This window comes from Falco peregrinus, chromosome 6 (genome assembly GCF_023634155.1).
Source record: "Falco peregrinus isolate bFalPer1 chromosome 6, bFalPer1.pri, whole genome shotgun sequence".
Classification (NCBI taxonomy): Eukaryota; Metazoa; Chordata; class Aves; order Falconiformes; family Falconidae; genus Falco; species Falco peregrinus.
This window is the reverse complement of record NC_073726.1, coordinates 80,861,896-80,880,519: the sequence shown is the minus strand read 5'-3', so window position 1 is coordinate 80,880,519 and position 18,624 is coordinate 80,861,896. Positions and strand designations below refer to the sequence as shown.

The 18,624-nt window shown below is 38.5% G+C and overlaps 1 protein-coding gene across 3 annotated transcripts in view; it reads left to right on the top strand.

The window, feature by feature from the left end:
* Positions 1-18,624, top strand: part of LRP6 (LDL receptor related protein 6) — a 128,326-nt gene that overhangs the window by 10,220 nt on the left and 99,482 nt on the right. For all 3 annotated transcript variants that reach the window (XM_055807433.1, XM_055807434.1, XM_055807432.1), the window contains exon 2: positions 6,494-6,887. In XM_055807433.1, the coding sequence (XP_055663408.1) occupies positions 6,494-6,887 (394 nt within the window). The remainder of the gene's footprint in view (positions 1-6,493; positions 6,888-18,624) is intronic.

Here is an 18,624-nt window from a genome sequence, read left to right as displayed (position 1 = left end):
TGGTAGTGTTATATGGCAATGCAGCTGCAAGCAGATGCCTGACCGGGAAGCATAACGCTCTGCTCATCCTAGGTTGTTGTCAGCAAGATATTCAGCATATAAAGTTAAAAAGATACCAGCTGCTGAAGTAGTGTGTTTTATCCCCATGAGAGTGCAATTGAATGAAATTCAGAGTAGGAGAGTCTATGTTATGTCAAGATGGACAGTGGATCAGAGTGCTACCTAACACAGAGAAGAGACATGCTGTGATAATTTGGAAATCATCAACTACTGGCTGTATGGCTCTGTTGCCAACAGGATGATTTGGTCAGAAATGCTTGCTGTTCAGAAGGTTATTTGGCTGTGATAGGCTGGCGTTTGTGGTACAGTTGTGTATGGTTTTGCTATACTCTGCCAGGTCTGTTGGGTTTTTTATGCCTGGACCTGGTATTTCAATCCTTCCCTGTACTTAATTTTCTTCCCTTCTTCTCATTCTCTTGTCTCTGTCCTTCTAGCTCTTCAGTAAGAGATATTTTTTTCCCTGTTATTCAGCAGGCTACTACTGCCTTTGTACCAGCTGGTCTTACAGGATGTCTTGGTCTCCACAGCTCCTATCTGGCCAGTGGCCTGCAAAACTAACAGTAGAAGCTTGGTGCAGAATCCAGGTACCATTGTTGCTGCTTGGTATCTTTACTTTTGCACTGATGTGGTTACTCATTGCATTCACTGGCAAGCTTGACTGTTCCTGTGACCTTTTGCATTACTATCTGAACAGCCCTTGGCTGGCTTTAGCATGTGCAATACACTTCAGGTTAGCTGAAAGGAGGAGAAAAAGTCCTTTCTGCCAAGTTTGGGTTGCCTTGTGCTTGTTTACTCAAGTCCCAGTTGCCTGCTGTGTCCTGCAAGTGTATTTGTGAGAGCAGGGAGACTGAGAGAGAAGAGAGCTCTCCCATTCACAGTGAAGGTGGAATAGGGGCTACTGGTAATTCAGTTTTCTTAAAAAAAATTGTGGATTGTGTGGAATAAATTGGGAAAGGTGCTCTGATGGAGCACTTGGTGCAGAATCCTGGCTTGCTGCTTGTTGTGATGAAACTCTTACGTGGTTACTGGTGATTTTTTTTGATTGTTTGAAAATATAAACCATCTCCGCATGAAAGTTCGTTAGGCTGTGTCCCTGCTTCTTTGGGAAGTGTATTTTCATTAGCAACTTGCCTCTCTTCTGATTTGACTCCAGTCTCCCAGGGTTTTATTCCCCATGCTACCTCAACCTTTTTCTTCTTGCTCCTCCAAACTAAGCAGCAAAACTCACAGATAACAATTTACAGAATTCCTTATAAGCATAAGCAATGATGAAGAAACTTGAAACCTGGGGATTAAAAAGAGAGTCCTCACAACTGACTGTGCCAGAATCCTTGTGTCAGTCCAGAGAGTTTTTCTTATGTTCTTGTGTTTGCTCTCTGTGGGACGTCTTGGGAATGGGGAGGATTGTATTACATACCAGGAGTTTTGTGTATAGTATGGTTTTGAGGAGGTTGTAATTAATGCTCTTTGCTGGTTATCTATGTCCATTTATCTGCTTTTCATTCTTTTGTGAGCTGAATGTAGGTGCATGTAATTCTGTCAAGGCATCTGTCAAATTCTTGCTTACTCTGCCTCATCCCAGCCACTGTGTATTTGCTTGGTGCATCTTACCACCACACTCCCCTTTTCCGGTCCATGTTTGCCATCCTTGTGGCAGTATGCTTGGCAGTATCAATTCACCTTTAGATGGTCAGAGTTCTTCAGCAAGCCTTTTAAAAGAGGGGGAGTTTTCCTAGCACAATGACATTTTCTTCCAGTGTAACAATCCATGGGTTTCTTACCAGTCGACTCCTGCATGGATATTGCTTTCCACAATGTGAGCAGTTGCTCAGTATTACCAGCTGGACCACACTGGGATTCTGGGGCAGGTTGCCACAACTTGTGGTGGCCACCTGTAGTCTGATGGGTCCTGTTTCTAAATTGGAGGCTCACAAGCAACTAGTTCAACTAATTTGTCAAAGCTGATGCAGTCCTCCCTTTCTCTGGTGTGCTAGTACTTAGATTTATCTGATTTTGTTGTGAAGCGGTTCTGGATGATGGTTGGCTAAAACCTACTTTTTGGCAGGTGTGGGGGAGAGCACTGTAGCCTTCTGCTGGTTTAGCTCCCTGCATTGTCTTACCGTCCTGTGGGACAAGTGCTAGTGCCAATGCAAAAGAGAGGTTGGGAACCAGCAGCTGAAAGTGGAACTGGGGAGAAAGGATGTGGCTGCAGTCGCATCTTGAGCAGATCTAGCAGCCTGCCAGTGAGAGGGGGGAGAGCTGCTCCCCCTTCCAGCTCCCTGCTGCTTGCCTTATGTTAGTTTTGGAGTTTGCTGAACCACTTCGTGAGTTGATTCAACTCACTAACCCAGTCAAACCTTTCACTGACGCTAATGACTTGAAACAGCTTGGGGAGGGGCCTTTAACTAAATGAGGGGGTAGAACAGCATTGCTAGGGGTTGAGAATATGAAAGAAGGGTTTGGGGAAAATGCTGTGCTAATTGCTTTAACCAGGCTAAATTCCATGTCAGTGAAAGAGAATGAGCCTGTTGAAGGTAACTGACCTCATGGCAGACTGAGGTGTCATGGATCATTTAAAGTGGAAAGGAGTGAGTGGGAACTTGTGGAAAAAACCTCTGGACTAAAGAAAAGCATGACAAATTCTGAGAGCTTGAAGTTGTCACTTAAAAACCAAAAAAACTGGAAAACATTTTTAGCTGGTAAAGTGATCTTTGTATGTTAGTTCATCACTTTGCATCCTGTGGACTGTAGCATTTTTAAGCCAGTATCAGACACTTAAAAATCAGATGTACAAAGAGTTTAGTAAACAAGTGTTAGGGAAAACAGAGTTAGGTATCTTGGGTATTAGAAAGTTTCAGTATGCTAGTGAGAGAGACAACAGTTGCAACCAAGAGGAAGAATTGGTACAAGAACTGGAGTTAGGTGGTGAGAAGGATGCTGATGTAGAATTCTAGTTGCAAAGTCAAGGCAAAAAAAGGTAGTGTCTGGATTTTAATATTGAATGTAGCAAGCTTATGGAAGTTTTTATGTGACTATTGGAGTTAAGAAGCAGTTAGGCTCAGTGACCCACTATTGACAGGAGTTTCTTATGATTTAAAATTATTTTTGTTGCAGTTCGAATGTTTTAAACTTCAGTTTTTGTAACTTGTCTTCTTGAGGCAAATGTTTGTCCTGCTGGTGGATCCAAAAAAACCTTGTTTTATACCTAAGCATAGCTTTTACTCTGTACTGGGTACTTCAATTAGAAGAATAAACTACATGTAGACCTCCAGGTGATAGAGGACATGCTAATATTTACTGCTTTTCCAGTTGATTTCCAAGATGGGTGTTTTTTCTTTTACTTTTAAAAATGTGTGCTCCTCCTCAATATATTGCAGATTTTCCAGTTAAAATATTTATTCTTCTGATGTCTATAGAAAGGGATACAGAAACATAAGGAAAGCTTCTTAAAAAAAAAAAAAATAGTCCTATCTCTTTGCCCCATTATAACTTGAACTGCAAAATAGTTGTCTAGCTTTGAACTTGGACTTCTTCCCTTAAGTTATTAATATATTTCATAACTGCATTATTCAAAAAGCCATCTTTTCAGTGTCCTGTGCTTCTTTTAAACTGAGTCATATTGAGCAGGCAGGGACCTTCTGCCACAATTTTCCTTCTGGCATTGCTGTTTACGTCAAGTAAACGGCAAAGACGATACTAGGTACTAATGCTGCCAACTTCAGTAATTGGCTTTTCTAGGGTATTGAAGCCTTTGTGTTTTCTGGGAAGGGTTGGAGGGGGTGGGGGAGCAAACCTGTTTTTTATTATTTTGGTGATGCATGTTTCATTCCTGAATGTCACAACAAATTGGAATGAGAAGCTTAATATCCTCATCTGCCAACCCTGCAGAATGTGTTACAAGTTGTGGCTTTGAATCAGTCTGCGTGAAACTACACATCCTAAGTGTAGCTGTGTTTCTTCTGAGCCGTCATTCAACTAAGTTGTATCATTCATGAAAAGGAGTTTTTTTTCCAGTCCTTCCTCAGCCAGCTCTGAGCTCCAGCAAGGAGTGAATAACCTATGCAATGTGGTTGTGTTAGGCTCAGCAGTGCCTTCAGGCCTCGGTGATTACACTTGACATGCCTGGTGTTCCAATTCAGTGCATGCTGTGTGCATGGGTACTCCTGCTCCGTGTTGCACATAATAATGGAGTCTTTACTCATTTGTGCATGGATTTACCTTTTTTCAAATGCTGGGCATGCTGTCTTATTAGAGAGAGCTCTGCCAGTTGGCTGCACACTTTCCTATGGTGCACTAGATGACATTGAGCTGGCTATTAACTAGATTTTTCGGGTTACAATTGTATGCAGGCTTTAAAGTAGAGGGTTTTGTTGCATATCTATTTTTTGCCACTTGCAGTTTATTGAATACTTTTTTCTGAAAAGATGCAGGCATCGTAAGCAACCTGCATTTCAAGAAACTCTCTTATTAATTTTAAATCTTTAGGAGGTGGGAAATTAGGTAAGGAAGGGAAGGAGATAGCAAAGTAAGGTAATAAACCTATGTAATATAAACATTCTGCTTTCTAGTTTAAAGAAGTCTACCCCGTCTTCATGGAAATGATAATATCTAAACTCAATGTTTTGCAGCACAATAAAAACTTGCTTTCTGGAAGGGGGAATACAAATTTAGCATTATTAAAAACAACAAAGCTTCCTCTCTCCCCTCCCTCCATTTTGGTAACTTTCTATCTAAAGGTTGTAGTAAATCAGTTTATATTCAGTGTTTCTAAAATTAGGATGACAGCCTTAAACAATTTGATTAAAAAAAAAAAACACCACCAAAGCGCCCCCCCCCCCCCAAAACCAACCAACCAACCAAAAAAACCCCACCAAACAAACCCAGAACAACCAACAAACCAAAACCCACAACCAAAACAACAAACCAAAAAAAAAAAACAACCAAAGGGGAGGAGGGGAGACAACAGAAAGAAAAGCTTCCAAACATCTAAGAACTTGTTTATTTGGCAGTAGATAAATGATTAAGGAACTTCTTAGTTCCTTCAGCTTTTCCCAATGCATATGTAGCAGTGTCTTTGATAAACAGTTTAGTTTTGTGGTAATGAGGGAAGTAGTCTGATCTTGGAAACTAGCTTTTGAATTTTCTGAAGTCTGTGTTAGTATTTCTAATTTCCATGTGAGTTTCTCATACAAGGAACTGTAACTTTTCTGGCAACGTAGACCTTGATACTATTCAACCATGTACGTCTTTGGCTCTATAAGTGTAAACCTTTCGGTTAGGACATATATTTTGCTAGAGGTTTAAAGTGCCCCACCTATGCTGGTGAATAAATGTGCAAGTTTTTTAATTTGTGCGGTGACATGTATAGGAACATTTAGTATGCCAATCATAGTATGGATCTAAATGCTGCTGTACAGCTCAGTTGCTGCAGTGCCTGAGTAAACACGGGGAAAGGTAGAAATGTTTTATGATAGTGGAATTAGAAGGATGTGCTTGTCTGCATTATACAAATGTAGTATTTTTCTTAACCTTTTGTTGAAGTAGGAATGAGGCTGGAATTTTCATAATGTTATATATAGCTTGTGGTTAAGGGCAATTAAACGGGCATATTACATTTAAGAAACTATGTTTTCATGGTTACTACTTTTCATTAGTCATCTGAGGTGTTGTGTATGAAAAATACACAGACAGTGCAAACTGATAGAGTAAGCAAATAAAGCATATAAAATAAAGGCTTTGTGGTAGAGAACTGAACAGGAGTGGTAGAGCTGAGTTTGAAAAAACTCAGTGTTTCCCATTCCTGTAGATTTATTTTTCTCTCTACCTCCTCATACCAACTCCAATACTCTAAAACAGCATTTGTCTCATGATGTGCAATGAATTTTGTTTGTATGTATTACATATAAAATATCCAGGATACATGATTTTGTAGAGTATAAACATACAGGTGGCTTTGACAGCTTGACATGAATTACGGTTTTATAGAAGTGGGGTGTATACTACTAAATTCTAGCAAAAAAAACCCTGAATCTTTTCTCAGGTGGGCTAGCACTGAGTGCTTAGAAAACTAACCCTTGTCTTTCAAACTCTTATTTAAGTGTCCTTCTCTACAGAACACTGTCATTTGGACACTTCAAACTCCTGTCATCTTTGTTTTCGCCCTTCTTCTTTAATCTTATTTTAGTAATGCACAGCCCAGAATGAGCTGCCCGTTATGAAGTTACCATTTTGAGTTGTAGCACTGTTGAAAGGTTTAGAGTTGGTGATTTTTAGTAAAATTTCAAAATGTCCCCCCACCTTTTATTTTTTTTTAATTTCTTAGTAGTTATGGCTTGATGCACCATCATAGTGCAATTTACACTTTAAAAAAAAAAAAAAAAGTGGTGTTAATGCATCTGTCTGCCCCCCTCCCCCTTATTTCTCCCATTTAAAGCTGCCCCGCTGTTGCTGTATGCGAACCGACGTGATCTGCGACTAGTGGATGCTGCAAACGGGAAGGAGAACGCCACAGTGATTGTGGGTGGGTTAGAGGACGCAGCAGCAGTAGACTTCGTGTTTGTAAAGGGGTTGATCTACTGGAGTGACGTCAGTGAAGAAGCCATTAAACGAACAGAATTCAATAAATCTGGGAGTGTACAAAATGTGGTCATTTCTGGACTTCTGTCACCTGATGGGCTGGCATGTGACTGGCTGGGAGAGAAATTATACTGGACAGATTCTGAAACAAATCGGATTGAAGTTTCTAATTTAGATGGATCACTGAGGAAAGTTTTGTTTTGGCAAGAATTGGATCAGCCCAGAGCAATTGCCTTAGATCCTGCAAGAGGGTAAGTCTTTGTTAAAACAAAATAATTAGAAATATTAAAATTTCTGCTGCTACTTGTTTGTTGAAGGATTTTAAATGAGTGCTGGTACTGTTATTGAAGTTATCCTAAACCATTTTGCATTATTTTCTTCTCTTTCTATTAATGTGATTTGAAAACAATTTGCACTTCTGAAATTGCATTCATGTTGGTTTGTGAGCAACTAGGAATTACCAGACTTTTTAAAAAAACAGAATAGAAACTTATTTTGGCAGCAGTGCAGGAAATGAACAGAAATGGAGAAGTTCTAAGATAAAACCTGATACAATCTACTTGAAAGGCTATCAGCTGCCTGCTGATAGGCTTGTGCCTCTCTGCAGTGTCAACGGAATTTTTTGGAGCTTTGTTCATTGGTAATATTCATGCTTTATTGAAACAGCCAGAGAAATAAGAGAAATGAATATACTGTATTAATAACAATTTGAGACATGCTTTAGCACTTAACCCCAGAATTTACAGAAGGGTTCTTTTCCCTACCCTTGAGGGAACTTCTGTGTTAAAAAGTCCTTTGTTTTGGCTTTGCCCATTCTAGAACAGGTCTAATTCTTCTCAGCTCTTATTTCAGTCGCTGGATGTGACTTACAGTATAATCTTTTGGGTCTGTTCTTGGGACAAAGCTGTGGTTGCCAGAAATGCTAAATTCAGTGGTGGTTTTGGTGATGTTACATAAATGGCTAACTTGAGGTTACCCTCTAGGCCAGGGGTCCTCAAACTACGGCCCTCCAGGGTCCTCAGTCCAGTCCCTGGTATTTATAGAACCCCTCCACTTCCCCCCCCCCCCCCCCCCCCCCACTTGGGGGTTGGGGTTGGGGGGGGGGGAACCAAGCAGCCGCGGCCCCCTGTTTAAAAAGTTTGAGGACCCCTGCTCTAAGCAGTCGTCTGTGATAAAGTGACTGGCTCTCCCAAAGTGAAAGACTAATGGAATATCCTGGCTGCTGTGTAATCTTTTGATAGTATTTTATCTGTAGTATAGATCTTATTTATACTATGGTTTTTTCCTGAACAAGCAAGAAAAATGGATTTATTGTACTGCCATTTCACTTTTTTTCAGTCAACTTTTTTTTAAAGAAATTAATGCATTGTTTCTTTGGAAAGATGAGGGCTGTGTCAACTGCTTGCAGCTTCTTTACAATGTAATTTAACTTGCATGTTTGGGTCTTTTCCTCCAAAAGAAAAAAGTCTCTTCGTAAAACATGGCTTCTTTCCTGAACTTCATAGAAATACTTGTATCTTGAATATTTTCTTCTGCGATTTCAATAAGTCATTGAGAATATATAAACAGGAAAGATATTTCTTCTGCATGACATAATTTAATTTTGGAAATAACAAAAGGATGGATTTGTGCTCTTCCTACGTCTTTACAACTTATAAATTGGAGCCAATGGTAGCATAGCTTAATTTTATTAGATTCTAAAACCACTTAAGAATGCAAGAAAAGATGTAATGCTCATGCCCTTCCACCTACCATCCCAAAATTGACAGAGAAAAGTGAGGAGAAACACAATCAAAGTTTTTGATTTGGCTTGTAACCAGAGAGACAGAGATTCTTGTTAGTGATGAATATTGGTGCCATTGTCAAGCCAGCTGTCTTCTTTAGAAGAGTATTTCTATTTTCTGAACATGTACAGTAGTATGCTCAGTGATCAAAACTAGATGATTACGTACTCTTGCACTCTTTAATAATAGTTTACATGGAGAGGAAACTACAAGAAGAAAAATGAAATAGATCAAAGGTAAAGTGAACTCGTAACTTTTTCCATACTGATGATCTGTTAAAGCAGTAGGAGTAAACACTTCAATATGCTTAGATTTAAAACAAAACAACTCCAACACCAACGCCCCCCCCAAACAAACAAAAAGCCCCCAACCAAAACAAAACCCAACCTCCAACAACTGTATTGAAGGACAGAATATTCCTTCTTGTAAAATCTTTGTAGAGGTCATTTTCTAAGTTGTTATATGAAGGTTATGTTTTAGGAGGGTAATACAGTAATATATCCACTTTCTTGCCATATTTCAGTTGAAAAAATTGCAATTCTCGTATGCAGTTTATGACAGAAAACCTCTCAGCTTTTAATAAATCTGGTTACATTTCAGAACAGCCTCCAAAACTTGAAACAGGTGAAAGGGTGGCATCAGCACAGGGATGTCAAATAATAATAATAAAAAAATTTCCCAAACGGTTCTTGTATGCATCCTTCTTTCACTAATATTTACGTATTTTTAGCTCTGTAAATGTCTTTTTTGGTTTCACACTGTTGCCTGGTAGACAGTGATAGTAATAAGCCATAAAAGGATCTAAGAACAGTTAATAAAATCTGAAACTTGGGAAAGCAAAAGCCCTCTCATTTTCTGTCTGTCTAATCCATCTCCTGTTACGCTCAGTTGATGGTTATTCCAGGTACAGTTTTACAAACTGTTGCAATTCATGAAAGGAAATTATTTAGCAGCAAATTTACAGTAAGATTGTCATTACCCCCAAGTTAAATTTTTCATTAAAGTTTGTCAAATGTAGTTGATCTGATGTAGCATACATCATGTATTTCCTGATCAAGTTGATTTAGGTACCAAACTACTCATCTGTTCTGTGCTTGTACATGTATAATTATTACATGTATCTGTCTTACTGAAAACATGAGAATGCCTACTTTGAAATGAAATCTGAAGAACCATACCGTATGAGCTAGCACAAATATGTAGTCATGAATAATGCATTTTCATGGCAGTGTCCCATGAAGAAAAAAATGAAACGTTTCACCAACACTGTTTTTTTTTTTTTTAGCAATCCATATGCTGTAGGGTACTTGACAGTTGTTCTCTGAAGGTCACCATTCAGTGCTGTTGTGATAATTTGGAGGAATATGATTGGACTCTTTCAAAGCATGTTACAGCAACAGTAGGGGCAATTAAAGAATTACTGGTTTGGTAGCCTTTGCTACTGCTGCCAAAACCATCTGTTAATTGTGTGTGAGGTTATATGTGTGACTGAAATACTAGAGTGAAAGTTAGACTTGATTCCCATGTTTGTTATCAATAAGGAGAAATGCAATACATTTATTAATGGAAAATATTTCTCAGTTTGTAACTGAGACAGAGAGGTCAAGTCTAATTTTTACTCTGGTAATTTTGCCTAGGAAGCCATCAGAATCTACAATGTCTAGACTCCTCTTACTGGCCATCTCCTACATAAATGAGAAGCTCAAACCTCAAAATGTCTTCCATTCATACTTTACAACTTACTTTTCTTTTTTCTGTTGTAGTTCTCTTGATACAATAAAATGTTGGATGTACCAGAAGAGACCTCAGATGAAGGGGAAGGGAATAGGGGTGCTTTTTCAGCCTTCTTTTGGAGTGAGCTGGGCGGGTCAGGGTTCAGGGCAGTTTCAGGAAGGCCTCTTGGTCCTAGTCATCCTTTCTGAAACTGTTCCTGACCTATGTTCAACATGAGACACTCTGAAGACTAGGAACTGGGAATAACACATACTCTGACACTTTGATGTTGACTTTTTGCCAGGGGAGGACCAGGTGTTAGACCACCAAGTGCAGCAGAGCACCAGATGTAGAAACTCTTCACATGAAAGCTGAGCAAGGGGAAAAGAGGTTTTTCTGCTTCAGCACTCAAGATGGGAAAAAAAAAAAAAGGTGTATCTATTCAGATTCTTGAGCAAGTACTGCTTGAAAATGCAATACATGTATATTTGTTCTACTGCTTTCTTGTTATTTTCAAAATTTGTACAGCCCTTTTGTCCTCACGGAAAAGACTTCATTATCGTTGTTACAGTTCCCCCAAAATTACAACTTGATCAGCTTTCTTCATAAGAAGCAGTATCAAAATGAACTCTCTTTTCTAACTTCTAGATGTATTGTTCACCATAAAGGGAATTTTAAGTGCCTCCTAGAAATGCTGACTAATTGCTTACTTTTCAGGACATGTTTTAAATCAAGTGACTCTACAGAGTTACCTTAATTGTTAAGCTCTTGTAAAGCTTTCGGGTTGTAAAGGTTTTCAGTTAATGAAGGGAATTAGAGTACAAAGAGCTACACCACTTTTTATGACGGCTGAAGTTGATTTTTGGATGAAGTACTCTGCATGTTGGAGATGATCTTCAGATTTAGTGTGTACCCCTCCCTCAGCAGACTTTTCTCTTTAGTTTTTTTCATGGAAACCTTTGCAGGAAATACATATACTTTCTTTCTTTATGGACCTACTTCTTTTGTTTCTTTGAAAGTTGGAAACTTGCATCTGATCATGCCAAGCACAAAAGCAATTATAGTACAGGTCTTAGATCTGCATGTCATAACAGAAGGCTAGTGGGAACTGGTAGTATTTTTTTGCAGAATGGTAGATGTTATACAACAATATAAGGAAAGGAAAATGGACAGTTCTAGTAACAATTACAGTATCTTTGATTTGGGGAAAAAACATTTTAAAAATTAAGGAAAATCAGAATTTCTTTATTAATCACCATTCAATGAAGAGTGTTTTGTTTGCATGAAAGTTAGTGTTATATAAAATGGCACCTTAGATGTAAATTCCCAGAGTAATGCAAATAACTGAAGGCTTTGCTTCATAGCTTCTCTTGCTTGATGCCACCTCTCCCTTGAGCAGATTGCTTCTGGCTGAAAATCTTCCTGCTGCTCCTCTGCTGATATTAACATACTTCATAGGCAGCAGATTAGTGCGCTCAGCTAACCATTTGCTGTATAGCCTGGCCTGTGCAGTAAAGAGTTAATTTCAAGGTTTTGATAGGTGACTTATATGCAAGTATTAAGCTGATAGGAAATCTGCAGACTGCTGTGGTCTTGGCACATACAAGATGTATTTAATCTTTCCTTCCCTAAGGAGTCTGTTGATCAGAAGATGTTGTTGGTTGCAAATACATCATTAAATTCTGATAATAGCTAGGATACTAAACAAACTCAAAGGTGTTTTTTTGTGACTTAAAGATAATGAAGCTAACACAAAATATTGTAGTAGTGTTGCATGGGTTCTCCTGATGACACTGCATTAGGAGTGGTGTGCCTTGACTCTTGAGCTGCATGTAACTCTTGGAAGATTAAAATGCAGCATGGGTGTTGCTAATGACTGGGTCATCCTAGTGCAGGGACTGTTGGGTGACCTGAACCTCTAAGCATGGGAGACTACAAATCAGAAGGTTGCTAGGCCAGGATTATAATGTTTAATTCAAAACCCAACAGCATGCAAAGCAGCGCTTCATCCTGCAAGAGGCTTAGCACGATACCTGAAATGTCCTTTCCATCTTCTGCCCCAGAACTACTATAAGGCCCTCAGCTTCTGAACAAGGTGTTTGGGGTTTGGCTCTTGGTCCTATGAAGATTTTTGTGGCTTCTGGGAAGGTGATCAGACACTATTCACTTACTGTAATAGTGCTGAATATTAACTCTATGGTTTTGGTGTTGGTTTGGTTTTTTTTTTTGTGTTAGTTTTGTTTTAATCTCATTGACAGTCTGTTCATTTTGAGAGGTTCTTTCACAAAACTTTGCAAGGCTTGTTTGAGACTTGTCATGTACAGCTTATATGACGCTGGTTTCCAGTCCAGTGCTAGGATATTACCATGTAGCTAAATGCACAAATTGTAAAGGTGTAATTTTATTATATGGCTCAAAACGTTGATTTCTTTCTTCTCCTCTCTTTCTGCCTAATCTGAAGGAGGAGGTGAAGGAAGGTAACCAGAAAGTAACCAGAAACCCACATATTTAAAACAGAGTGAAAGCTTGGAGAGGTGACTTCTCTTGTAAATCTTGCTGTGCTGGTTTTAGATGTTACTGCCATTGACTGTCTGTCCTCACCCTACTGCCAGAGATTGCCAGGAACTCAGAAGAACATATCTGCTAATATAATTTCTTTAATTTTCAGGTGTTTTACTTAGTTTTTTCTTTGTGGAAGATGGATGGGAGAAATTGGCTAGTTAGAAATCGGACTAGAGTGCACAGAATTTGTGTGGGACAAACATGTTTCTTACAGACTGAAATAGCTTAAAGTTGTAGATACTTTTACCTGTAGGCAAGTTTGAAAATAGCTGTTCATCCCTACCTCCTTCATTCAGTGCTTGGGCTAGAAGACAAGACTGTGGACTTTGATCAGTGGAGGGCTGTGCTTTCCCTTCTGCCAACTTCCCTGTGAATAAGCTGGTAGCATCTTGAGACACCACAGAGTTTTTCAAAACACTCATTGGCTTTTTTTCACCGTGTGTCTTTAGTTTCAGACTTGTTCCAGTGCGGCATGTGAATATAATATGTTAAATGATAGTCTGTCGACAATTTAAGGTAACATTCAGGAGGGTGATTTGGCCTGTGCGTTAACACATGCCTCAGTGCTGCAGTGATGAAAATCAGTAAACGTTATGCAACTTGTGGTAAAGTATCAATGTATTCTTCAGGTATTTGCATGCAGTGCTTGTTTCGTAAGTTTGAACTAAGTATTTAAACTGAGGTATTAATTTCTGGTCTGTATGAATAACCTCTGATAATGAGTCTTTGGATATGCTTCTGGTTTTCTGCATTTTCAGTCCCTGCAATTATAACTTAGCATCTAAGTCTAGACTACGAAGACCTGATGTATTAAAAAAATTAAATTGTGAACAAACAAGTTTTCACTAACAACATTTTGAATGAAGCTTTATGCTGAGTGAACACAAGGAAAATTAGTTTTAAACTCATGATTTTAGACTTCTGCTAAGCATTACTAGCTAGATGTTAAATTTTTTTCACACTTTAAAAAATTAAAATAATACTAAAACAACTTTTAATAACTTAACAGGAACTCAAAGAGGCCATTTTAATTTAGAGCAGAGAATTATAATCTGATATATTGTTTGTTCTGTGTTCTTGCTTGAGAAGTTCAAAGTAGCATTGCTGATAAGGAAGCAGAGTGGCTTTTTAAATGAATGTTTGTGCTGTTTCTGGGGAAGGGGACAGTGGAAAAAAAAGCTAACCATCACAGTCATCCTCTCCCCCCAAATATAACTTACATAACTTGGCAGTGTTTGTCAGGAAATCATTACTTCAGAATCCATTACATCCAGTAAGACTTGTAGGAGAGAGCTTTCAATTGGTCACTAAAACTGTTGCAGCTGACTCAGCTTAATAATTGCGAATTGCAGCAAGAAATTATTTTTATATGTCACCTTTTGGAATAGTTTTGTTTGTAATCTCTTTATACTGTTTCAAGGCATATTTTAGAGGGGATTTTTTGTTTTTTTAATGATGATAAACCTTACAAAGTGTGTTAAAGTAGATCTGCACCAGAAAAAATGTATCGGCAAAATGAGCCTTTAGTGAACACAGCTAATGGCAGTGTGGTTTGAACTTTTTGTTCATCCTGCGGCATCTTCTCCCATTTCTAAATAAGCTTTACTGCCAAAAGCGTACTTTGCCATAAGCTGAGATTATACTCACAATTCTTGCTGCTGGATATGTTAGCCAACACATTGTACACCTGACATGCATTTGCAGCAGGAATGTATTAATGTAGACTCAGCCTGAGTCACAGTGGGTAAGAGAAGCGTGGTAGAGTCTGGCTTTATTGTTTATGAGTCTGCTTGTGCATGGCCTTGTGGAGTGTGTGTGTGTGTAAGGAGGAATGCTGGAGGAAAAAAAACCTCATGTTTACTCGTCTAAAATAAAGTTAGGGTTGGTTGGTTGTGTGCCATTGGGTCTGTGTGTCATTGTCTCATCATGTTGTCCCATCCCGCGCCCCCCACCTTCGGTGTTTTGGGGACTGGCTGAAATATGTCGATTTTAGAGTTTAAAGTTTGGTTCAAACATGAGACCAAATGTTTTGATCTGTGCCGTAGAAAATGGAACAGAAATTTGCCTTTGTTCCTCTGGAGGAGTTGATTGTTGGTTTTATGTTGTTGACAAAAAAAGATTGATTTATGACTCATTTCTTGAAGAAAGCTGATAAATGCACTTGCTAGCATGATTTGAAACAGACCAGTAATATTATTTAAATAAACTATTAAATGAAAATTGTAGCACTCAGTTGCATGAAAGTTCGGCATGATTAACAAACAAAAATGTCTCTAGAAAAGCCATCTTTATTTGGCTGTATTCCTGGAAAAAATAGGAGTATTCCTGTGGAGAATGAGTGTATTTCAGTACTGTCTTCTCTGTAGTGGTCAGATAAAACATCACAGGATAATACATTGTACAGAGGACATCAAGCAAATGCAGCTTTTACAGTAAAGCTAGTAAGAAAGGAGGACATACCAGGGATGTACATTGTAAGGTGGCCTAATAAAATATCTTAATAATAAAAATAGTAAAATAAAAAAACTCCTGTCCTGGGGTCACCACAGAAAAAGATTGTTACAGTCGGTGTACCAGGGTTGTTAGTTGGGCCTGTATCTGAACTGGTACAATTTTGCCATTTCAGGATCTGCGTATAAAAGACCTGAAAATGAGCTAAGCAAAGCACAAGTTAGTGTTTTTGGATTTATGCTTGATGCTTGGACTTTACCTTTAACTCTTTGTTGTAGTACTGTAGCCTATGTGGTGACTTTCTGGTCTGTGTTTCTTTGGTAGGGGATGCCCCATTCCAGGCTGTTTTTCAAATGTCTGGCCCAGTTGTGTGTGTCTTGTAATGAAAGTGAGCAATAGAAAAACCTGAGCCTTGTCTGCAGGAGCAGTCAGTTCAGATGGGCCAGTAATGCTCTAGATTTTAAACTGTGTGCTTTAAATGCATATGTGTGGGTGAGAATGTATATGTAATATGTATTTGTGGTGTCTGTCTAGTTAATTGTATCTTCCATTTGAAACATTCCAATTGTGTTGTACCCTAGAACCTAAAAAAACAAATAAACAAACACCCAAAACGTCGCCTCTGCTCCCCACCCCACCCCTCCCCGCTAAAAAAAAAAACCCTCCCCCCCAAAACCCCACAACACACACCCCACACACCCCCCCCCCCCCAATGAAACAACAAACTCTAAACCACCACAAGTGTGGAAACCTTTTTTTCCTTGGACTGATTAGTAAAAATCTGAAGAATACTATAACACATTTTCTGGACCTTAATCCTTTAACTAGAATCCTTCTAATACCCCTGTCTTAAAGAAAAAAAAAAGTCAATGTCCATTCTGGGCCTCTTCCCCAGGGTTGTTTAACACATACTTCACACTTTCATTTCTCATGGAAAACTTGTAGTTTCTCACTTCTACATCCTAATTCCATGTTTCAGCATAAAGTTATTATTTGTATTCAGTTTTCTCTGTCACTTCAAGCAAGAAGTGGTGAAGACAAGAGATTATGCAACTAAGAGCGCTGTTAAGTCAGAAAGCTTTATTTCAAAATCTATGTAAGTGTGAATTTTTCTCTTTTGTTAAGGATAAGCATGGTCTCTGCCTTATCAGATTGTTAAAAATTACTAAAATTTAAGAAAACTGTCTTTTGTTGTACATTGTAGTGATGCATAGAAATGTCTTTAATTCTTGAGTAGAAAGTTCTTTTACTAAAAAAGCATGTATTTATTGCAAAATAAAACTGTATCTTATATCATTGCCTAAATTTCGGTTAAACTCTGGCAAACTTCTGAGCAAACTGAAATAAAAGATGTTATTTTGATACCTTTTTATTTTCAGCATGCATTTTTCTTGGGTACATTAAAAAAACCACAGCTTTCTGTGAAGTACGTTTAGATCTAGATATAAGCCTGGTTAGTCTAAAGTAAAAATTGAGAGGTAAAAAAAATTACTCAAGAGGTACATGTGGTTTAGAGAGTACTGGGCTTTTGTAGATCTCAAACTGTAAGAAGATCCTAGAAGGACGCTTTCAGATGTGTAAACCAGAACTCACTTAGTTCTTACTGTAAACACTTGAAATAAGATGGAGCTTAAGCAGTTGGTAACAATCCAGAGTTGTCTGGTTTTATTGTGTCTATGCTTGCAAACTGGTGCTTCATCTGATCGTGAGATATCACACAAATGGTCTGTTCACTGTATAAAGTATGGGTTGTGCATTGATTTTACTGTGCTTTCCTGGTTAAACAATTTTTTGTTTTGTTGTGATAGCCTGACATGCTATTTAAACAGCATTTAATAACGTGCTTATTGTGGCCAGAAGTGATGGCTGGAGGTTCTGACTGAGAATTTCTGTTGGCCCCTAGATGTGCATAAAAGTAGTTGCTTGACTGAGGAGAAGGATTGCTGGATGTGATGTTCAAGCCAGCCCTCATTGTTGAGTTGGCAGAGGCAGAATGGCTTGGCCAAGTAGTCAATAGCGAAACCAGAGATTTGTTTTAGTGAAGGTCTGATTGCTGCTCATAACCACTAAAAGCTTTAGCATTAAATAAATTATATAGTTCTAATCAACATTTTATAGCTACAAACCAAATTTGGATTTAAAGAGATGGATACTATGAAAGCATGAAAGTACAATGTGTTCTTGAGGTTTGACAGAAATTTGTTATTTAACTGGAGAAAAATTGTCTCCTTGCATAAAAATGTTCTTCTGTTTCAAGACAGGAATGAGACTTGGAAAACTGTCAGTTCGTAAACAGAGTTATTTATGTATTTGTTCAGTCTCATTAAAATCGATGAAATCTCATTAGCTTATGTGACCAGAGTGTTTTGGCCACTGTTTAATAAGTAGCCAAAGAGCAGTCTTGTTGATAACCATGAAACATAAAAAGGTACTCTGCTCTCAATCCCAAGTTCCTCTGTCTGGGGCAGATTCCCTATAAACTGTGGCCCTTGTCCCTGTTGTTGCATGTTCTGACTTCTCTGCATTTCCCCCTTTGTATAAAATGGATGCTATCAACTGGTCTTACACAGATAATTAGTTAATGAAAGCTAAAAAAGGAAAATCCAGGTCAGAATGTAGAGGATTTCTATGCATCAGCTCTTAATGTCCAGCAGGACATACCTGAAATGGAGCCAGGCCATGACTAGGAGGAAGGCTCAGTGATTTTTGAGTTTTGATAGGTTTTATGGTGATCTGGGGACTGTACAGATACAGAAGTCTTCCTGTTTTCTTCAGAAAGAATAGGATTGTGGATGCCAAAGGGCCACCCGTGCAACAGGGCGGGAAGATTAAGATTTTTGAGCTCTGGTTCCTATTTAAGTTCTTTGTCACTCTTCTCCTTTTGAAGCCTGGCCCTCTGCAAACAACTAGTAATCTCAAGTTGAAATCTTATGAGCCGAATTTTTCATGTGTGGCTGTGGAAGTATTAGTTGTCTTCTGTGATTCTCCAAAACACATAAAGACTGTGGATTTGCACATTTTGGGAATCCCTTCACCACCCCACCACCTCCCATGTTTTGTAAAATCTCCCGAAGCATCTTGCCTGTTGCCTTCATCCTCCTTACAAATGACACATAAAAAGCTCCCTTAGAGAATTTGACATGTGAAACCTTAGAAATACATAACCTGAGCCAAAACTTTGACTAAAGACATGTGACTTCATAAAGATGGTGGACTACTTTATGTTCACTCACATGTGCTGTTGACAAATGTGTGTGTATGCATATTTTATTTGTAGAGTTCACCGGTGTAAATACTAACAGTACACACACCAGACAATCTGCAAATAAGAAATGCCTGAAATCTGTTACAGAAATTGACCCATTAAAAACTGAATGGAGTTACAGAAAAACTTGGTTTGTGTGTAGGTCTTTCAGAGGCTAAAGTCTTCAGACTTTTTTTTCTGGTGACCCTCAGAAGCATATGTTACTTGTGACTG